The 19,489-nt window shown below is 44.0% G+C and overlaps 8 protein-coding genes across 10 annotated transcripts in view; 1 reads left to right on the forward strand and 7 right to left on the reverse strand.

The window, feature by feature from the left end:
* On the reverse strand, positions 1-4,553 carry LOC136194617 (probable serine/threonine-protein kinase DDB_G0272092). The gene is made up of 17 exons (XM_065983807.1): positions 3,831-4,553; positions 3,517-3,777; positions 3,418-3,468; positions 3,230-3,366; positions 2,974-3,176; positions 2,798-2,918; positions 2,596-2,745; positions 2,353-2,545; positions 2,213-2,299; positions 1,266-2,158; positions 1,068-1,216; positions 858-1,011; positions 716-802; positions 625-660; positions 513-575; positions 398-461; positions 1-351 (listed from the first exon to the last, which is right to left on the reverse strand). Exons 1-17 carry the CDS (start codon positions 4,444-4,446, stop codon positions 98-100), a joined length of 3,519 nt encoding a protein of 1,172 aa, XP_065839879.1. The 5' UTR covers positions 4,447-4,553; the 3' UTR covers positions 1-97.
* A 30-nt stretch (positions 4,554-4,583) lies between these two features.
* Positions 4,584-6,252, reverse strand: LOC136194624 (ankyrin repeat and SOCS box protein 10-like). The gene is made up of 3 exons (XM_065983817.1): positions 5,521-6,252; positions 5,288-5,474; positions 4,584-5,237 (listed from the first exon to the last, which is right to left on the reverse strand). The coding sequence occupies exons 1-3, from the start codon at positions 6,250-6,252 to the stop codon at positions 4,657-4,659; spliced, it is 1,500 nt and encodes a 499-aa protein (XP_065839889.1). The 3' UTR covers positions 4,584-4,656.
* A 60-nt stretch (positions 6,253-6,312) lies between these two features.
* On the reverse strand, positions 6,313-7,564 carry LOC136194631 (ADP-ribosylation factor-like protein 5B). Its single transcript, XM_065983825.1, has 8 exons — positions 7,443-7,564; positions 7,320-7,380; positions 7,203-7,257; positions 6,864-6,956; positions 6,721-6,804; positions 6,617-6,667; positions 6,458-6,558; positions 6,313-6,404 (listed from the first exon to the last, which is right to left on the reverse strand). The coding sequence occupies exons 1-8, from the start codon at positions 7,486-7,488 to the stop codon at positions 6,359-6,361; spliced, it is 537 nt and encodes a 178-aa protein (XP_065839897.1). The 5' UTR covers positions 7,489-7,564; the 3' UTR covers positions 6,313-6,358.
* On the reverse strand, positions 7,552-12,530 carry LOC136194618 (transient receptor potential cation channel subfamily A member 1-like). Of its 2 annotated transcripts, none has more exons than XM_065983809.1 (26): positions 12,391-12,530; positions 12,113-12,332; positions 11,853-12,031; positions 11,672-11,791; positions 11,512-11,620; positions 11,340-11,446; positions 11,237-11,281; positions 11,030-11,178; positions 10,743-10,980; positions 10,514-10,689; positions 10,302-10,460; positions 10,137-10,251; positions 9,828-10,082; positions 9,724-9,780; positions 9,579-9,662; positions 9,455-9,525; positions 9,287-9,398; positions 9,134-9,229; positions 8,893-9,083; positions 8,781-8,841; positions 8,656-8,724; positions 8,393-8,596; positions 8,276-8,344; positions 8,106-8,225; positions 7,938-8,050; positions 7,552-7,879 (listed from the first exon to the last, which is right to left on the reverse strand). In XM_065983809.1, the coding sequence occupies exons 1-26, from the start codon at positions 12,469-12,471 to the stop codon at positions 7,633-7,635; spliced, it is 3,447 nt and encodes a 1,148-aa protein (XP_065839881.1). In that variant the 5' UTR covers positions 12,472-12,530; the 3' UTR covers positions 7,552-7,632. The 2 variants fall into 2 exon arrangements, with proteins under 2 accessions (XP_065839881.1, XP_065839880.1); XM_065983808.1 differs by having other exon boundaries at positions 12,379-12,493.
* On the reverse strand, positions 12,492-14,859 carry LOC136194625 (tubulin gamma-1 chain-like). Its single transcript, XM_065983818.1, is given in 15 exon segments — positions 12,492-12,591; positions 12,685-12,757; positions 12,819-12,934; positions 13,018-13,202; positions 13,205-13,388; positions 13,440-13,589; positions 13,642-13,728; positions 13,781-13,987; positions 14,043-14,111; positions 14,157-14,270; positions 14,325-14,378; positions 14,426-14,487; positions 14,543-14,593; positions 14,643-14,723; positions 14,773-14,859. Coding segments are annotated over 14 exon segments (1,425 nt in total). The 5' UTR covers positions 14,692-14,723; positions 14,773-14,859; the 3' UTR covers positions 12,492-12,567.
* LOC136194621 (ABC-type oligopeptide transporter ABCB9-like) lies at positions 14,730-17,777 on the reverse strand. The gene is made up of 9 exons (XM_065983814.1): positions 17,649-17,777; positions 16,344-17,588; positions 16,094-16,291; positions 15,915-16,043; positions 15,499-15,864; positions 15,271-15,448; positions 15,090-15,211; positions 14,921-15,044; positions 14,730-14,865 (listed from the first exon to the last, which is right to left on the reverse strand). The coding sequence occupies exons 1-9, from the start codon at positions 17,721-17,723 to the stop codon at positions 14,774-14,776; spliced, it is 2,529 nt and encodes an 842-aa protein (XP_065839886.1). The 5' UTR covers positions 17,724-17,777; the 3' UTR covers positions 14,730-14,773.
* LOC136194628 (uncharacterized) lies at positions 17,745-19,478 on the forward strand. The gene is made up of 7 exons (XM_065983822.1): positions 17,745-18,065; positions 18,122-18,191; positions 18,240-18,354; positions 18,409-18,496; positions 18,548-18,676; positions 18,737-18,967; positions 19,021-19,478. The coding sequence occupies exons 2-7, from the start codon at positions 18,151-18,153 to the stop codon at positions 19,401-19,403; spliced, it is 987 nt and encodes a 328-aa protein (XP_065839894.1). The 5' UTR covers positions 17,745-18,065; positions 18,122-18,150; the 3' UTR covers positions 19,404-19,478.
* LOC136194619 (DNA-directed RNA polymerase I subunit RPA2-like) overlaps positions 19,351-19,489 on the reverse strand; it is a 37,377-nt gene continuing 37,238 nt past the window's right edge. For both annotated transcript variants that reach the window (XM_065983812.1, XM_065983810.1), the window contains exon 30: positions 19,351-19,436. In XM_065983812.1, the coding sequence (XP_065839884.1) occupies positions 19,432-19,436 (5 nt within the window). In that variant the 3' untranslated portion in view covers positions 19,351-19,431. The remainder of the gene's footprint in view (positions 19,437-19,489) is intronic.

Raw genomic sequence — 19,489 nt, forward strand, 5'->3', positions numbered from 1 at the left:
TACTGACGCCTCGACGTGCGCCAATTACGCAGATTTACATAATGTAAAAAGAAGAGAAGGTTACAAAAAAATTTCTAGAATAATTTTATAATAATAATCATGGATACTTTTTGGCTTCGTCGGTAATCTCGCCTTTTAGACGACGAACGATATCTGCAAAATTGGGCCGCGCGTCCGCCTTCTCCTCCCAACACATTCGCGCGAGATCGCAAAACGATTGGGGCGCCTCTCTGGACGATCTAGGCAGCGTGGGACGAGAGCCCTTACACACGGCAAACATGAGCTGGAGAGCGTTCATCTGCTGATCGGAAAACGGAATTTCCCTCGTCGCAATTTCACACAGAACAATTCCTATAGAATCATTATACAAAAAATACGTCTTTGATTCGATTTTTACCGAACGCGTAGACGTCAATCTTTTCGGAGACCTTTTGAGCGTGCAAAAGTTCGGGAGACATGTACTGGTATTGAAAGAGTCAAAAGAAAATATGAATTTCTTTTCTATTACTTACCGCTGGCGTTCCGCGTGTGCTGGACATCATAGTCAACGTGTGTTCCTTCGTTCTAGTCAATCCCTAAATATGCACGTACAAAACTATGGCTATTAGAGCGAATTTTAATTACAAAATCAGCCACTTTGGTAGTGAAATCTTCAGCAACCTTAGAAAAGTATTCGTCTATAAAAATCCTAATTCATTATTTTATTTTCGCTTACTAATAAATTCATTGACTTCAAGTCTCTGTGTAAAACGGGAGGATTCATGGAGTGAAGATAGTCCATTCCTTGAGCTGCATTGCAAGACTAGAGAGAGAGAGAGAAAAAATGAATTCTTATTACGGGAGTTCAGTGATGGTACCATGGAAACTCTTCTGGACCATCGAAGCATTATGGTTCTCTTGTGAAGAACGTCAAAAAGACTTCCCCTCCCCATCAGTTCCGTCACAATACAATAGTAGCCTTCGTCGCAACAAGCGCCAACAAACTTCGTAACGTATTCATGTCTCAATTTGCTAATTCAACGAGATTCTCACCACCAAATCCCCCCTTCAAATGATTAATTAATTACCTCATAATTTCAACTTCCTTGAAAAAAGTCTCAATAATTTTATCCTGCATCGACCCAATATTCTTAAGCTCCTTCACAGCCACCGTCTGCCCTCGAAACGTTCCCGCATAAACGTCTCCAAATCCCCCAGTGCCAAGCAACCGACCCGTCTATATCAATAATTAAATTCACGACGATTTCAATTGACTATTATATCACCTTAATATCCTCTTTCCTTAGCTGCCACGTAGGCATCAAGTCTTCTCTAGTGCACGTCGGTTCTTTGCGTTTTCGAGGAGGAGAAGGAGAAGGAGGCTTTTTCGCTTCAGGCGGAGGTAGATTTTCTTCGTCAACAGGCGACACAGGCGACGTTGTTGCATTGGCATAAGAGGTGGCAACCTCCGGTGGCGTAGCTGGATAAGCGGCGGCGACGGACTCTGGTCGCGGCGCAGCATATTCATTCTTCTTCTCTTTTTCTTTCTGCTCTTTTGAAAGTGCCGTTGCCGCTTGGGGAGCCGACGAACGACGCGACGACGACGACGACGACGAAGCGTTGGGAAAATTAAATAAGCCAGATGACCCCGGCTTTTGCTTCGGAATCTCAACCGCCGAAAGATGAGATAAATCATTGGGAGTTTTGTAATACTGGTCAGGTGGCAATAACGGCTTAGGAGATAGAGCAAGTTGATCCATCCTTTCATTTATTCGATGAGATTGATCTGTATTCTCCGGATGGATCTGCTGCTGTTGAGCTGTAGAATACACTTGGCTATATTCACCAGCGTCAATTACAAAATCCATTAAATTGCTTTTCTCCTTGGAATTTACACCGGCGCCGCCACCGTCAGTCGAATCTCGTCGATGATCCGCCGCCGCCGCCGCCGCCGCCGCCGCCGCCGCCGCCGTCACGGGAAAAACCGGCGGAGAACTGAGTTGTTCCAATGCTCTGCTATTGCTTGGATCCGAAGTCGTTCTTCCAAAGGAAATTTTCTTGTTTTGAATTGAAAGCGGATCGTCGTCTTCGTGAGGCAAAATCGTCTCAGTTGCACTCGTCGCTGGACTCGGAGTTGCGACGCGCTCTTTGTTGGGAAGTGGGCCTTCTTCAGCACAAACTAAAAAAAATCCTTCAATGAAGAAGAAGCCTATTTCAAATAATTCTTTTTTACCTTTTAGTTTTTCTTTGAACGCTTTTTCGACTAAACTTAGAACGGAATTACCGTGGAGATCCTTTTTCGTCAAGTCGCCGCCGTGTCCTGATTATTATAAATTAAATAAAATGACGTCATATTTAATATTGTCTCTGTACTTGCAAAAAGTCGGCAAATGTCTTTTGAGACTGGATCTTGATCCGAACTCATTGCCACTTGGTGAAAGGGACTGATTTTTCGTCGTCCAACCGTGACGTTAATTTTGGCACCGTGTTCCACCAAAATTTGGCACAAGTCGTACGATTTTGCTTCGGCAGCCAAAAACAGAGCCGTATCCTCTCGCCCCGATTTCTACAAAAATTAAATCATTTCTCAACGTCCGGGTTTATGTAATTATTTACTGGTTGAACGTTGACATCAGCCTTTTTAGTTACAAGTAACCTAGCAATGTCTATAGCATTGGATTTGACTGCACACATGAGAGCAGTCCATCCCTTATCATTCATACGATTCACAGTTATCGGACTAGCCCATAGCAGCAGTTCAGCACACTTAAAAAAATTAATTAATTAATTAATCACCTATATACAGTATTAGGTTTACTTCAACTGAACAAGTTGGACTAGTGCAGGACGCGTGAAGAGGAAGACCTCCTTTACAATTCCTTATATCAGGAGAAGCTCCTGAACGTAGCAATAAATCCACGTGACGAGCCAAGCCGTCGCTATTTTTCAATAGACGTTTTTTTGAGTGCAAAAATGCTCGCGGTTTTCTCTTACTTTGCGGCTGCAAAAAGCGGCGTTTCGCCCGCTTCGTTTTGCGAATTAATCGGTATTTTGTGCGTGAGAAGATGCTGTAAAATTCTAAAGGACTTCTCGTGGTCCTGCGACGCGCGACAGGCCAAGTGAAGAGCCGTGTTTCTCACGTCGTTGATTGCGCCTATGTCGGCGCCCAACTGAGAAAGAACGTGAAGAACGTCAAGCTACAAGAAAAAAAATTCTTATTTATATATATAATAAATATTACTAATCATACCCGGAAGTTTTCTACTGCACAATGCACTAGCGTTCTTCTTTTCAAATTGACATTTACACCAACATTGTTCTCCTTTAGATGAGCGACAAGTTGATCCGGTGAACCGGATGCGCAGAGAACAAACGCCTCCTTCACAGCTACAAATAAAAATACTCAATAAATTAAATCTTATTGACTTTGTGTAGTACATTTTAGAGTATCTTCACTAGGCAAGTATATCCCACGTTCTTGAAACGCAGCTAAAAAACAATAAAATCAATACACATATTATATAGATTATGTATTACCTCGCATTGCTTTTGCTAGTTCTACGGAGTGAGCTAAGGCACACTCATAGGCCGTCTTTCCTTCCTCGTTCTTCGTATCGTGTCTCGCTCCTCCCTTGATGAGAACCAGAGCCGGAGCAATGGAGCCGACTTTGGCTATTTCGTGCAAAGCCGTTTGCCCCTCTTTCGGCTCTTGGGCGTCAATATTCGCGCGACTATCAATCAAAATTTGAAGAATATTCGTATCTCTCAACCGAGCGGCAGCAAGCAGCGGAAAAACACCTAAAGTAACCAAGTATTCAAAAATATAAATTTAATAAAAAATTTCATTATACCAAACACATCCTCTTTATTGACGTTCGCTCCAGAGTGAACCAAATACTGAACAGTATTAAACTCGCCCTGCTTAACCGCAAGCAAAAGCGGCGTTTCGTGATGAAAAGTCACCACGTTGACATTGTCATAATATGGAATCAATTCAGCAATAACATTCGGATGTCCGACGGCGTCGTGAATGGCTCCAAATCCCTCCTTATCCCGTATATCCACATTAGCGCCGCTTTGGAGTAAATATCGCGCGCATTCGACCAATCCCGCTCGACAGGCCATTTTCAATGGAGTCCATCCATTGATATCTCGAGCGTTGATATCCGGGCGACTCACTCCTCCGCGAATCGAATTCAAAAGAAGACGAAGTATATGGCATCGTTTTCGATCCTGATCGGCGTCGTTCGAACAGTCGAGCGTGCAGTGGAGCGGCGTTTGTCGCGTGTCGAGATTCTGCGTTATGGGCACGCCCACTCTTCCGAGAAGATATTCCACGAGATCGACGCGACCCAGCGAGCAGAACGTGTGTAGAAGTGTCGCGCCGTTCTTTTTGACGTCGATGCTCGCTTCGCGAGCGAGACGACGAAATTCGTCGACTGTCCTCGCGAAGATGAGACGATCCATCTTTTCTCGATTAGAAGCGATGCGTCCGACGTTGCAGCATTTGCTGCGTGCACGGGAAGAAGACGGCTTTCGGCACGCGGGGACTTTCCGGGGGAAAACGACCCTTCTCTGCGGAGCAAGCGCAATTCGATCACGTGCTCGTTTACCTCAATTGATTATATTCTATAGCCTTAGTGGTGCGCAGTGCGATTAAACAAGACAAAATTCTTTTCAAACGTACATCGATTCTGCTTTGAAATCGAGATTGAGTATTGGATCGGAGCCGTATCGAACCATTTCCGGTTTACCCTCAGAAGTAGGCGACAGAACGTCGCTAAGTTGTCTTGCTGAAGCTGAGGAAGAAAGACTGGGCGGAAAATCGGAAGACTCGGCGTCGCTGTCTGTCGAGAGTCGACGATGGAGTCTCTGCTTATCGCTCGTCATCAAAGCTTTAACCATGACCTTGGTTGATACGGAAAAAGTGCGATCCTTTTTCGGCACTCTTTTATTAGGAGGAACGGGATCTTTTGGTGTCGTCGTCGTCGTCGTTCGGGTTTGATTTTGGAGGAAATGCGTTGCAGATGCTCCGAGAGTCTGTTGCATCGTTTCAGAGGAATTTGGACAGGAAACGAGACTTTTATAGAGGATATAATTGGTTAAGTGTTTATCGCTTTGAAAGGCGGACATTGATTGGAGGATCGGCTGGAGGGCACTCATTGGTCGATAGAGATGACCCAGATGATTACGAATAGCAATTCTACATTGGACTTCAAGAGGAGGAACAGCGGCATCTTGCTTCATTACCAAAACAGCTGCGAAGAAGAAAAATCAATAACTCATATTTAAACTGCACGTGTCTTACCTCTGGCCTCGCTGATCATATTACTGACTGTCATGTGACCAGCCATTTTAGCGGTAATATCCGGGGTCCCAGGAAATGCGATTACGCGCATTTTATGAACACTTGGCGCACCCGGTCGGCGCACGCTACCAGATCGAGTCACGGGCGCTCCGGCTCGTTTACCATCCATTCGCGTATGATGATCAATCTATTAATACATTGACGTCACATCCGCGCGGGATTTTTTTTCTTACCGTGGGATTGGCGCCGGCGCCGAGCAAAATTGCCGTCGCGAGTTCGTTGCCGGTCGATGCGGCGATGTGAAGGGGCGTTTCGGCGTCTCCGTTCTGAACGTCGACGTCGCAATGGGGCCATCGGGCCAATTGGGAAACGCATTGAGCGCGACGACGCGTCTGTCGCGAATTGGGTCCCACGAAACTAGCGATGTGCAATGGGGTCGAATTCGCGCCGTCTCCCGCGTTGGGATCGATCGTTTTGACGCGATGCAGGAGAAGGCGTAGGACGGGGGCGTGGCCGAATTCGCAGGCCAAGTGCAAAGCTCCTCGACCCGTCATTTCGTCCTTTGCGTTCGTTTTTGCCTTGTAGTCGAGCAGGACTTTTATCGAGTTGACGTTACCGTAGCGAGCCGCTTCGAGAATAGGCACGGTGAGGGCTTTCTTCGAAGCGGGGCCCCCCGCGGGGTGCACCAAACTCCCGTTCGGATCGGCGCCAAATTGGAGAAGTTTTCGCACGCATTTGTGATGACCGAGGCGACAGGCAATAGAAAGAAGACTCTCGCGTTTCGCATCCGTAATCGAATCCACTTCGAGTCCGCTTTCGAGTAAAAGTTTTTCGACGAGAACGAAGTCGTCGTCGGAGAGCGCGTCTAGAATTTCCTTCTCGTAGGTCGAAAGTTTCTTTTCGGACTCGTCCGAAACGACGCCGACGCCGCCGCCGTGCAAAGACGACGATTCTTTGTTTCCCATCGAGTCTGTGCGTTAGTGACGTCACTACGTTCACAGAACATCCGGCGGAAATGCTCGAGACACATTGAGAATAAATTCTATGTACAATACTAAATAGAAGGCCATCTTATTTCTTTAGCTGTTTAGTTATCCATTCTAATCCTTGATATAAACTATAAGATGATATTTTTTATTTATTAAATCTGAAAGGGATTGGCTGACTCACCCTTCTCCTGTTAGTGCACAACACGCTTGAATATGAAAAGAATGATCCTTCAATGACGTCAAATTGAGCTGTTGAGAAATTTCCGCCGCACTCATACAGCCCTATAATTAATTAATGAATTATTTAATTATTTAGAAGACGAGGACTGCTCAACTGTACCTCTAAGTCTTGTTTATTCGCAAATATTAGTACCCCCGCTTTCTTAAGATCCTGAGTATTAAAATCACGTATGAGTGGGAGGGCTACAAAAAGGGAAATTCAACCTCATCAGCCAACATCTTGTGTAGCTCCTCCTTCGACAGGGGCAGCCTCTCCCTGTCCGTACTATCAACGACTAATATCAAAAACTAAACCACAGAAGAAAAAATCTCAAACAATGAAATCGTTTCCCATAATGTCTCATTACGTCAGTGTTAATGTAATAAGTGTGCCACGCGGCTCTCAACGTCTCTTGACCCCCAATATCCCACATAAGAAACTTATTCTTTTTCCACATAATCTAAAAAACAACACCCACTCTATAGAACCAATCAATCAACCAACCAATCAATCAATTAATTAATTCAATTGATCGTATCCAATTACATCAAAGCGAGCCGCAAACCACGACTATGTCAAATAAGATATGTAAACGTTTCTCTAGACGACAATAGGAATCGTGCAGCCATACAAATCACCTCCCCCACCCTCGTACTCCCGCTTTCTCTCACTTCCCCATACTCTATAGTCTATCTATTCGACCTACTTCTTCGACATTGCTTCCTATTGTCGGCGAAGTGTGAACGACTTCGTTCATAAGGCTGCGTGATATTTAGAAGCGTTATTCTATAGCGGTCGAGTGTTTCGAGTGTTTTTCGCGTACAATTGATAGAGGATGGTGGTTTTTCCGGCGTTGTCCAACCCCACGATGATTATCTTGTGTTCTACGCGAGAATTCTCGTGAAAGCGGTCCCCCTTTTGCGATCGATGGACGTGCGACGTCTACCTTTGTCTCCGAATAAGCTCAGAAGCTTCGAAAACAAGAATCCCATTGAGAAAGAGAGATTCTCGCCCCTCCAACGGTGTCGCTATCTGCGTCCGGGCCTCCACACGACTAACGCGCTGAGAAAAATCACGTGCCGACGATTAACATAGCGCACCCGCACAATATAACAACCTTTACACAGTATCATTTTTTAGACGTAATCGTTTTCTTGTCCGAAGTCTCCCTCCATTCCTCTACCAAATGCCTGCGATCTCTGCGCTGCGCCAGCTCTTGCCACAAACGAAGCGATGTCGACTCCCTGTTGATCGTCATCTTCATCTTCTCCTTCTTCCTCGTATTCGTCTCCCACGGTCACTCCTTGATGTTTAGAGAGCGTATTCGTCAAACTCATCAAGAGATCCATTTGACGGTCGAGTCTCAAAGCCAGTGACTTGGTTCTGGGGAATTAATTAATTAATGATAAGAAGCAATGACACGCTTTCTTCGAAGTCTTACTTTTCCACCAAATTTTCGCTTTCGTTCATGAGAGTACGCACCGCCTTGTCGTTTTCGTTTTCCTCTTCTTTCGCTTCTTCGATTGTCACGTTGTCTACGACATTTGAGACGAACTAGGAGAGAGAGAGAGAGTGGATGAACGTACATTTGGAATTTCAATCATCTTACCAATTTCTGTATGGTCTGCGTTTGATTGGGATGCTCGACCGTTTCCGTAAATATACAATGATTCAGATACTTCGCTAAAAATCGCGGAATGCTATCCTCCAAGCTCCCAATCAATTCAACCTAAATAAAAAAATCATGCATTCATTACTTGAACAAAGAAGGACGTTTACCTGCATGGAGAGTCGCTCAATGACGGCGCCCTTTTGAACAGCTCCAATATCACCGACAGCAAGACCAATCTAAAACCCCCCATCGCATTCATTCTCCTAATAAGTTCACTTTCTTACCAAAAGATTCGATACAATCACAATCATTGACAAAGCGAAGCAGATAAACATGAAGTAGGCGGGTCCGTTGAAGAAAACCACGTCAGTTGCCTCGTTCGCTGTAATGTTTTGATCTGGAGCAGGAAGAATGTCCGTGTAGCCAAAATCTCCGAGAGTCATATCAAAGGCCTTGAGCACAGCAACACCCAAGTCTTTAAAATCCGTCTAAAAAATAGCGAGATGCTGTTATAGCCCCCCCTTCCCCAAATAATTAATGAACCGACTTTGTTGCGAAAGAGAAGCAGGAAAACGATGCCGTACGAAAATACGAGAAGTGCCACTACAGCGATCACCTATAGACAATCTTTCTTCCCCCACAAACGCGTTTGACTCTTATATAGTCTAATACCTTGATTAACGTGATCACCATAGTGCTGATCATTACAACGTACAATCCGAATTGAGCAAACCTTGACGTATCGTATCAGTATTGCATGGTTTTAATAGCTATTTTTTGTTACCTTCTCCAAAAGAGCACCATGTTCATCCAAGCGAGGAATATGGCAATTGCGCCGACTACCCAAACTGATGATGGACAGCAATTTTCCGAGTCCTTTCGAAAGATGACGCCACCAGGATTCATAAAAACAATAGCCATTGAATACAGAGCCCATTCCAAGATGTTGGTAAATTCCAGAAAATAATAAATGTGCTAATAAGACAGATGATTATTTAAAGAAAAAAGAGATAATCTTTTTTTACATTTGACCATAGCTGACTGAGTTCCTTCAATAAATTCAGCGCTGAAAAAGCAAGAATAACATATCGGATAGGAACGTCACGATGACAGACAACGTTCTGATCAAAGAGCAAATAAAAGAAAACAGCTTGTCTGAGAGCGTCTCAACGTCTTACTTCATCACAGTGAGGATAGGGAAAGTAGCCTACAACGTACGTCGTGAGGAGAGCAAGAAATGTGCTATACACAAGCAGATTAAATATATACAGAGTCCAACCAAGACGACGCCTGTGAAGTACGAATAATTATGATTATATAAATTTGAGTTGTGCCTCTCCCTTTACCATTTTGAATTGAGAAACGTAACCGAAACGGGATGAGCGAGACAATTTTCGATCTTTCGCTCTACCATGTGCTTTACAAAAAAACAAATAAAATTTATAATTAGGTATCGCGTTATTATCAGACCTTAAGAGTGGCCATGGATTGCCCAAAAGGAATTGGGCTCTCTTTGTCAGTGACGCCTTGTAAGTACGTGAATTCGTAAACATTCTACATCCCAAAAACAATAATCCTTCCACAACTTATAAAATAAAAATCCTATAAAGGTTACCTTAAAATTTTTCTCTTCGGGTTGATTTTGCGAAATGACACAATTGTCAAGTAATTTCTATAAAAAGCATGAAATTATTTTAAATGGATAATCGTTACAAATACTTTCGCTGCCTGCGGACTCGCTTCCATGAGTATTTGGAGCTGAGATTTCTCTCTGTCGCCTTGGGGCTTCATGAATTCTCTCCATCGAGAGTGTTCCATAAATGCTTGCAGAACGCCTTCGGTATCGTTCGCTTCCAAGGCAACGTCAAGTGCATTCATGTCGTCGCTGTTGTCGAACACGGAAGTGTTCTGATCCAAGAGCATTGTTACCAAATGACCGTGACCGCCCTTTGCAGCCAAATGCAGAGCAGTATCCTAAGAACAACAATATGAATCATTATGTATTACTGTGGTTAGTATTTTTATTGCTTTGTGAGAATCTACGGCGTCTGCTTCTTCCTTCCAGTACTCCAATAACAATTCGAGACAGCCCAAAGAGCCGGATTCGCAGGCAAAGTGCAGGGGAGTTTTCCCTTCATCATCACTATTATACACAGTTGATGTATAGAGAACCGTTGAGGACACGAATAATACCGCGTGACTGCCGCTCCCATTTGCAGCAGATAATCGAGAACGTTAATGTGTCCATTGATGCAGCTAAGATGAAGTCCAGTTCGACCGTTGATATTCTTCAAATCAATCGATCTGGGCAAATGATTAGCCAGAGTTATGACCACCAGCAAATGACCATTACTAGGAGAAATAAAATATAGATGATTTCTATTGGATTATCTCTATTATCTCACCTGACTGCCATGTGAAGTGGAAGTTCAAGCTGGCTATTTGAAATGCTGCAGTCAGCCTTATTCTCAAGTAGAACAGAAGCAGCCTGATTATAACCCCCTTCGGCTGCATAATGAAGTGCCGTGCAACCGCCCTGATCTTGCAAATTAACAAGCTTTTTACTCAATCTCCCCAATTGCTAAAATATTGATTATTATAATAATAATTATTATTATTATTTGAATGTCTCACAGTGATGAGCGCTTGGAGCGTGCGAGAATAGCTGACCGACTTGTGAAGAAGCCCCTGCCCTGTGGAATCCTTTGCCAGCGGATCGGCTCCCTTACTCAAAAGAAGATTGGCCGTTTTGCTCGCTCCGGATGCCACGGCAACGAGCAGAAGAGACAGACCGCCTTCCAGTTCCACTTCAATGTCGCTTCCCTCTTCCAGGAGAAAAGTTATGACGTCATCACGATCAAAAACAGCCGCTCTGGAAAATGAATTCGTTTTTTTTGAGTATTCATTTTTTTCCCTCTTGCCTGTGTATTGCCAAGTGATCTTGATCATTTCTCATGTTCATTAATTCGTCTTTCATTGATTTTTCCTTGCTGTAGTTAATCAAGAGTTTGACGATTTCCAACTGGCCATTAGCACACGCCAGATGAAGAGCAGTGCTCCCATCCAATTTCTAAACAAAAAAACAAACGGATTTATTCTAAAATCGACAGAAGCGTATTGACACGAACCCTGGCATCAATTTTGACAGGCTTGGCGAGCAGAAACTCCACAACCTGAAAAAGGAAATAGGATAAATGAGATTCCCCGCCTTATGACGTATATACAACGTACTTCCGGGGCAGAGGACTCCACACCCAAATGCAAGACCGTCGCATCATCCGTTCCAACCGATCCATCGCAGAGAGAAATTGCGTTCCACTGGTGCTCACTACTTTCAGCTGAATAAAAATAAAAATACACACGTTTATATATCATTATTATTATTATTGCTATTTTAGTTCACCGTGCCGGAAAAGAATTTTCAAAAGGGCAACGTCGCCTTTGATGACGACAAGACCGGCGGGCGTCATACCGTCAAGATCACCTTGGAGAGGATCCGCCCCCGCGTTTATCTAAACGCGATTACGCGTGACTTCGAAACGGGGGCGGAGCCCTTTACTTACCAATTGTTCGACAATTTCGACGTTATCGAGTTGAACGGCGAGTGCGAGCGGCGTCTTATTATTCAATCCGAGAACGTCGACTCGCTTCGCATCGTCGTCGTCGCATCCGTCGAGCAGAATCTAAAGAAAAAAAAGATACAAGGGTGTGTGCGGGGGCGTGGTAGGAGGTGATACTGCGTACTCGAATCAATTCGTTGTCCTGCGTTCGTACGGCGACGTGCAATGCCGTGTCCTTTCGATGATCCTGTAGCGAATAATCGACGTCGTCGCGATCGGCGAGAAAGCGAACGATGTCGAAAAGGCGCAATTCGACGGCCAAATGAAGTGCCGTGCGTCCTTTGTCGTCTTGGACGTTCAAAACTTGGAGAGAGAGAAAGGAAAAATGACGTAAAACGATTAGTTCCACTAAGGACGTCCGCGTTCCTTCGCGCGTCTGTTTACCGCTCGTCTCGCGTTGGGGCGATTGTCGCACGTCTTCTTCTCGAATCGTTTGTTTCAAGCCTTCGACGTCGTTTTCGCTAACGAAAACGTGCACTGCATTGCCATTCGTTTTGACGCCGCCGCCGCCGCCGCCGCCGTTGATGCCATTCTTTTGTCGCAGCGTCGCTGTCGACGAGAAAAGAGCGCCGTCGATCGTCGTTGCGTTCGCGCTATCGCCGTTCTAGACGAAGAAAAAGAATGCGGGCGCTTGACGATTCGGCGAAGACGCGAAAACGGACTTCGCCTTGAAGCGGAACCATTTCGAGATCGACTGAAGTGATTTCGGACAAAGCGACGCCATCGCCATCGGAGCGATCCATCGCGAATGTAGAACGCGTGTTTCGCACGAGTGTGGGGACTACCGCAAATCACGTGACCGACACCAAAAGTAGACTACACACAAAATAAAAGTCTTGCTACGATGTCCCAGGAGCTACAACCTATAAAAACACAGTAAATAAATAAATAAATGAATAAATGAATATGTATTGATAGGCGGGGCCCTAGAGCTGGGATATATAGACTTCACGTACTTGGCTGCCCCACGTCATATAGTCTTTCGTTGTAGATGCGTAATATTCGTCGATTAATTTGCCAACTACTTCTCTGAAGTGCAGGAGACAGAATCAAATAGAAATATATAGACTTCTCTTCCGTTTCTTCACACCTTGCATGATCCAATTCGTCGAGATTGTCCTTGAACATGGGCTCGCGACGAAATTGATCCAGAAACGCGTTTCGTCGACGCAACTTGTCAAAATTGCGACAAGTCGTATCAAAAAGCTAACAGAGAAAAAAATCAAAATCAAGCAGAGCGCCACACCAATATCAACCCCTCCCCTCCCCCCCCCCCCCCCCCCCCATACAGAAGCAATGCTGGTATGATTGGCCAACATAAGACCTGAAACGCGATGGGACGTCTGAACGTATGGGGATTTTCGCGACAGAGCAACTTGAATGCTGGCTGGACCCCACGGAATAAACTGAGCCAATTTGCGTTCTCGAATACGCTGAAGACTTTTATGAACCTCAAAAAATATTAAATCATTAATACATTAATTACATATAAATCTACCGTACGTACTTGCGTTGGATCGACTTCTCCTTGAATGATATTGAGTATGGAAATGTAGCAGTGTTCGTGACGACGATCACGTGGTGCCGACACCATCATGTTCTTGGGTTGCAACAGTCGTCTCATGACATCTAATACCGTCGTTTTGCGCACGCTCGCCACCTGGAGAAAATTATCACGCGAGTATTTAATTAATGATGATTATTGACTAACCTGATGGTCGGCTGTAAGTGGTGTGTATCCGGTCATGAGAAAGTGCAAGCGCGGCGTCGGAATGAGTGACGCAATCAAGCCAATTAAATCATTATTCATGTATCCGGGATAGCGCAGGGTAGTAGTGCTACTCGACATAATAGTCGACACCTAATAATAGGAATATTAATAAATATAGAAATTGTATCTAAGTGTAACAAACGAGTTGATTGACTTGAGCGAACGTCGGCTTTGGAATATGAAGTCGTTCGGCCGCAATACGATTTAGAGCCGTATTATCAAGAACGACCTCAAAACCAAACAATTCTAATTAATCAATAATTTTAATCCGATCTACTCACAACAGAATCGGCGTTCTCTGTCAATCGCTTGAGCGTCAACATGGAATTATATGGCTGAACTACAACGTCACTCGTTTCCTCTTGATTTGGAAATACGGAATATGTTTGAACGAGTTTCTTTGGATATCGATCGTTGAGTCGTTCCAATAGAAATGATCCCAATCCAGATCCAGTTCCGCCCGCAATCGAGTGACACATCATAAAACCCTCATTATTTATTTATTTATTTAATTAGTATTGATGTTTTGTCACGTGAGCTCACTTCTAAACTGTCACTTCCGTCCGCTTCTCGATCAATAATATCGAATATTTCGTCGAAGAGTTTTTCGCCCTTGCTCAATAATTAATTAATTGGTTTTAATTATTAATTACTGACCTGTGAGTATCCTGAAGCCCAAATATTTCCTGCCCCGCCTCCGTGTTCAGATAAATAGATGTTTTCTTGATTGTACAACTTGGCGTAATCCGAATTCAAAATCATGTGAATCACCTAGAGAATAAATTAAAATTTGGAAATTTTTAATAGTGGGTGTTGTCGCCCTACTCTCGGTTCCAAATCCAAGAGAACGGCTCGAGGAATGTAATGCTCGTCATCAGCCTAAGAAAAGTAATTTTTATTATTAAAAAATTCTAGTTCTTGTTTACTTGGTAGAAGAAGACGTCTTTTCTGTCCGTTCCTTCGGTCGCGAAGTCTTCCAGGACGCCGTCTGCGTAAGAAAACGACGCGTTTCGGGCAGTTCAATTGAAAAAACGCAAGAAAACCTTTTCGAATTCCGTGCTCGGCGCAGATTTGTTTCCAGAACTCCATTCCGACTAAACGAGAGCGATTTGCGCGACGCTCGGGGCTTGTAATTCTACTTGCTTTGGTTTCCGCATTGTCCCAGCTGAAGAGTGATGATTTCGCGAGGCATTTTGATTCGATTCGCTCCAAAACCGAGTCTGGCTAACGCGCTTTAAAAAGTAGTCGAGATCCCGAATACGCGTATAAATACTTCAATCGTTTTCGTCCTCTTTTCCACCGCGCAACTGCCTTCGAACCAACTGGGCGTATAGACCATTTTTTCTTAGTAATTCGTCGTGGTTTCCTAAAAAAAATAAATTTTCCCTTTGAAATTATGAAATTCAAATGTACTCACTAACCTTGCTCTTTCACTAAACCGTTATCAATGACAATAATTTTCGACGCGTTTTCTACGGTGCTAAGCCTGTGAGCCACAACAACAATCGTCTTATCCTTCATTCTATTATATATGGCATCTTGAATCTGAAAAAAATATTCTCCTTAATTAAAAACAAGGACAAATCTAACCAAATATTCGCTTTCTGCATCCAATGCACTCGTAGCCTCATCCAACAGCAAAACGGCTGGATTTCTAATAACAGCCCTAGCAATAGCCACTCTCTGCTTCTGACCCCCAGAGAGCTGAACTCCTAAAGAACGTCATATACATGTACAGCACGCTTTCAAACCCATCATCTTATTTACGTACCTTTCTCTCCTGTCTGCGTTTTATATCCATTCGGCAAGGCTTCAATAAACTTATGTGCGTTTGCCAGTTGAGCAGCATTTCTCACATTTTTCTCATCCCAATCAACTTCTCCGCCGTAGCAAATATTTTCCTCAACGGTTCCCGCATAAAGAACGGGTTCCTGACCAACCATAGCAATCTATATAAAAAAACTACATAGCTACAGAAACAAAAACTCACTGTTCTAACCTTGGAATGAAGATAAGTATGATCGTATTGCGCCAAAGGTTTCCCGTCCAATAAAACCGAGCCGCAAATCGGATCATAAAATCGCTCCATTAGACTAATACACGACGTTTTTCCGCCGCCACTCGGTCCAATGAGAGCGATGACGTCACCGGGACCGGCGCAAAACGAAATTCCTTTAAGCACGCGAGAATCCGGACGAGACGGATACGAAAACTGAACGTCGTCAAAGTGAAGATTTCCGCGCAAATCGCTCGGTTTTAGAGATCCATTGAAGTGATCAATTTTCGGCTTGCGATCGATGAGTCGAAAGACCTTGTCCGCCGCTCCAACCGCCTGCATCAAGCCAGTAAACACACTACCCATATCCTAAGATAAAAAATCTCTCTAACTTTATGTATAGTCTATGATTATTTTACTTCGAGAGCACTGCCTAGAGATTCGGCATATAAAATGAATGAGACTAAGTGACCCGGTGTCACTTCGTTGTGGAGCACTAGCCAGCCGCCGTAGTACAATACTCCAATATCCATAAACAGTTCTAAGCCCTTAGAGAGTCATATGTACGCGAATATTTATCTCTTATTTAATTTCTTACTCGAGATGTCGCTTGATAGCCGAAATAGGCAATCGCCTGCTTCAAATTCAGTCGAAACGTCTTTTGGAGTTTAGATGCGTAACGATCCCTTTCCCTTCTTTCATTGGCAAACGATCGGACGGTTCTCATTGACGAAATCACCTCCTCTGCGACATTATTCGCTTTGGCCAAAGAAGTCTGAACCAGCTTAGAAAGTTTCTAAATAATTTTAAAATAATTGTACATATATTAATTAAGTTTCACTGGTTACCTTGTAATATTTTCCGTAATAGTAGGTTATCAGCGCTATGAGTGGGATTCCCAATAGGACCACTATGCTTAGTTTCCACGACAATTTAAACATGAATATGAGAGATCCGATCGCTCGTGCAAGACTCCGCAAAAATATATTCATATTAAGCGATATCTGATCGCTCAATTTCGTCGTATCCGACGTGAGACGAGACGTGACGTCACCCGTGCGATTCGTATCAAAAAATCCAATTTCCTGACGAGTAACGGCCCCAAAAAGTCGATTCCTCACGCGAATATTAACCCGAGCCATGGAAATAAGAAAAAGCATTCCTCGAAGACCCGAACCAATGGAAGCGGTTCCAGCCAATACGCAAATAACGACAATCGCCTGAACGAATTCCGACTCGTCTCGTCGAATAGCGATCGTGTCGATCACTTTACCGTAATAATAGGGTTGAATCGTGTCGGCGGCGGCGGCGACGCCGAGAAAGAAAAAGCCGCTCAGAATGATGTGAATGTCGGGACGAGATAATTGGAGAAGACGTAGAACCGTTGCACCGCGTTTCGCTTCTTTTTTCTCTTTTCGTTTCGTTTGTTTTGTTAATAATGGAGATAATGACGATGACGATGATGATGAATCGGAGTCGGTTGAATCGTCTGAACTATTCGACACCTCCTCTTCATCTATATCAGCATTTATATTATTGATTCTCATTTCCTTATATCGCTTCGCTTCCCGTGTTCCCTTCATTTTGAAAGCGAGGATACAATAGCAAAAAGCGTAGATACAATTAGCCAGCTCCGACCAGCCAATCAAGCCCCATATCCACGGATGATGAGGCGAGGATGATGAAGTGCTACTACTATTCGACGACGTCACAGTCTCGACGGTTGGAGTAGGCGTTGGATGAAAAATGAGTTTTCCCTTCTCGTCATATTCTTCGCAGATGAGTAATTTCACTATAGGATAGATGAGTAATAGGACGACGGATGTTGCGACGATCGGACTCAATTTCGATAATTTCCGCGACGATTTTTCTTTGTTTTTCGATATCGCTTTTCCCAGGGTGAAACCGAGAAGAGATGCGCTTCGGACGAGCGAAACGATCCATAAATCGAATCCCGATGTCGAGATGTTGAAGTGAAGCGCTTGGACGTTGAAAACGGAGACGCTGGAGAAGTGCGCGACGAGAAAGAGCGTCAAAACGACGTCGAAAATAGCCCAAATCGTCACGGCAACATATCCCAAGGCATTTCCAATCTAAAAACTTTCGAATAGATCGACTGGGAGGGCGAATGGACGCGAAATGGCGTCGCTAACCTGGCTCATCGTTTTTCCAAAGGAAGCAACGGCATCCGGGCTCGTGCAATCAATTGTGTCGCAACGATGTCTCATCCGACCGAACGCGAAGCGGAGGAGGCGATCGGACGCGACCTAGCTCGTCGCATTGCGCCGCTCGAACCCGTCCTAACGACGATTCCGATTCTGCATGGAATCCTTCTCGGAAAACGTCCCAATCTCTTTCTTTTTCTTTTTCTCCTCGCGTCTGCTTTCTATTGGTACAAAGACGACGATGTAGCGTTGATTGCTTTTTCGTTCGACGCGGTTTGTTCTCTCCTAGGTGGACTTCGTCGACGCTATTTCAAAAATTCGTCATTTTGATAACAACTTTTACTATATTGGCGATTTTTGTTGAGTTTCTCGGGCAGCAGTGCGTCGATGCCATCGCTAAATTAGGCAGGCCAAGTCAAAAAGAAGGTTTCTAATTAATTAATTAATTAAATTTAATTCAGGTCTTGCAAGTTTGACTGATAACCTAATTATGTTTTGGTCTCAAAACAGGCCTCCTGTAACGGAAAGGAGGTGGGAGTGGCTTTGTAATTATTCTATTAGTTGATATTCCATTATTAGAGATGATCATGTGATAACAATGGAAGAGGCGCGTGCCAAATTGATTCGTTTCTTGACTTTCGTTTTTGTGAGAATTGAAAAGTTGAGAGGCGGCAATAAGTTTGATATGTACAAAGTAAAAGAATTCACTTTGAGGATCAGGACTACGCTCTATTATTTTTTTTGATAGTTTTTGGGTGGAATTCCAGTTTTAGGACTTCTCTTATATTTGTGGAAATACTATATCCTATCATTCAACATGAGCTTTTATTGGCTAAGTAAGGAAACGAATTTTTAAAATTCTTTAGAACTAATATTGATGAGTACAGCCGTTTTGGGGCTTTGCTGGCCTCAGCTCAAATTACATCAAGTGCCAGAGACACTCTCATCCCTATGGGCTCACTATAAACTCCAATTAACTCACAGCCTAACAAACACCGCGGCAACAATAAAACAAGGCATAGGCCAAACGTTTAGGGGGGGGAGGGAGGGAGAAAAAACCTCAAATTACTGATTAGATAAAAAAGAGGAGGAGGAGGAGGAGGAAGATGATTTCGGTTTGGACGAGGGCTCACTTGGAGTTGCACTAACAGACGAATTGGAGGAAAACGACAACCAAACTCAACCTAATCCCACTGAAAAAATCAAGCGAGAAGAAACGGGATCCCTATTCGGTCTCGACGACGTCGACGAAATGCCGTCAGTGATTCACGGCAACGAAGACGAAGACGACGAGCCTCCATCAGACGGTAAGATATAGGACCCTATGTCTCCCCCCTTAGGCAATTTCCCTCCTATTTAGATGAATGGGCTTTGGATGCGGAGAGCCCTTCTCTAGCTGATGAAATGAGACTCACCGCTGGCTTGGAATTCCCCTCATTGAGTCAAGACAGCGTCGACTATCATCATCCTCATCCTCATCGTCGTCGTAAGCCAATTCAACGCGTTTCCGAATTAGGAAATATTCCGGAAAAATCGAAATTGGTGACGAGTACTCCGGCGACGACGACGGAGACGAGATCGAGGCGGAAATTACCGCAAGTTCCCGTGGAGAAAACGGTGGAGGAGAATCTCGCCGAAGCCATGGAGACGGACGAAGTTCCTGAGAAAAAAGACGAAGAAGAAGAAGATATTGATTTGACTGATTATGAATTTGTAACCGCGTCCGACATCGCGTCGCATTAGAACTCGAAAAAAAATCCCACATTCGTTATTATTCTATAATCACCAAATAAATAAATAAAGTTGCAGAATTTTGAGAAAAAAGTCTT

The sequence above is a fragment of the Oscarella lobularis genome, chromosome 13, assembly GCF_947507565.1.
Source record: "Oscarella lobularis chromosome 13, ooOscLobu1.1, whole genome shotgun sequence".
Classification (NCBI taxonomy): Eukaryota; Metazoa; Porifera; class Homoscleromorpha; order Homosclerophorida; family Oscarellidae; genus Oscarella; species Oscarella lobularis.

Excerpts from the sequence above, each read along its gene's own strand:
- LOC136194617 (XM_065983807.1), bottom strand. The coding sequence starts at position 4,446 with ATGGATCGTCTCATCTTCGCGAGGACAGTCGACGAATTTCGTCGTCTC. Across the intron at positions 1,217-1,265 it reads TAAGGAAAGAGGATATTAAG|ACGGGTCGGTTGCTTGGCAC; the intron begins GTGATATAATAG and ends TTATTGATATAG. Across the intron at positions 661-715 it reads TGAAGTCAATGAATTTATTA|GTTGCTGAAGATTTCACTAC; the intron begins GTAAGCGAAAAT and ends TACTTTTCTAAG.
- LOC136194624 (XM_065983817.1), bottom strand. The coding sequence starts at position 6,252 with ATGGGAAACAAAGAATCGTCGTCTTTGCACGGCGGCGGCGTCGGCGTC. Across the intron at positions 5,475-5,520 it reads GCGCCGGCGCCAATCCCACG|ATTGATCATCATACGCGAAT; the intron begins GTAAGAAAAAAA and ends ATGTATTAATAG. Across the intron at positions 5,238-5,287 it reads TATGATCAGCGAGGCCAGAG|CTGTTTTGGTAATGAAGCAA; the intron begins GTAAGACACGTG and ends TCTTCTTCGCAG.
- LOC136194631 (XM_065983825.1), bottom strand. The coding sequence starts at position 7,488 with ATGGGATTCTTGTTTTCGAAGCTTCTGAGCTTATTCGGAGACAAAG. Across the intron at positions 7,381-7,442 it reads GAGCTTATTCGGAGACAAAG|AACACAAGATAATCATCGTG; the intron begins GTAGACGTCGCA and ends ATTCTCGCGTAG. Across the intron at positions 7,258-7,319 it reads ACCACCATCCTCTATCAATT|CCTTATGAACGAAGTCGTTC; the intron begins GTACGCGAAAAA and ends AATATCACGCAG.
- LOC136194618 (XM_065983808.1), bottom strand. The coding sequence starts at position 12,471 with ATGGATCGCTCCGATGGCGATGGCGTCGCTTTGTCCGAAATCACTTCA. Across the intron at positions 9,663-9,723 it reads CCGAAGAGAAAAATTTTAAG|AATGTTTACGAATTCACGTA; the intron begins GTAACCTTTATA and ends TTTGGGATGTAG. Across the intron at positions 8,226-8,275 it reads TTGAGCGACTCTCCATGCAG|GTTGAATTGATTGGGAGCTT; the intron begins GTAAACGTCCTT and ends TTTTTTATTTAG.
- LOC136194621 (XM_065983814.1), bottom strand. The coding sequence starts at position 17,723 with ATGAGACATCGTTGCGACACAATTGATTGCACGAGCCCGGATGCCGTT. Across the intron at positions 15,449-15,498 it reads ATACTTATCTTCATTCCAAG|ATTGCTATGGTTGGTCAGGA; the intron begins GTTAGAACAGTG and ends TTTTTTATATAG. Across the intron at positions 14,866-14,920 it reads CGGTTTAGTGAAAGAGCAAG|GAAACCACGACGAATTACTA; the intron begins GTTAGTGAGTAC and ends TATTTTTTTTAG.
- LOC136194628 (XM_065983822.1), top strand. The coding sequence starts at position 18,151 with ATGTTTTGGTCTCAAAACAGGCCTCCTGTAACGGAAAGGAG. Across the intron at positions 18,497-18,547 it reads CATGAGCTTTTATTGGCTAA|CCGTTTTGGGGCTTTGCTGG; the intron begins GTAAGGAAACGA and ends TGATGAGTACAG. Across the intron at positions 18,677-18,736 it reads CGCGGCAACAATAAAACAAG|ATAAAAAAGAGGAGGAGGAG; the intron begins GCATAGGCCAAA and ends ATTACTGATTAG.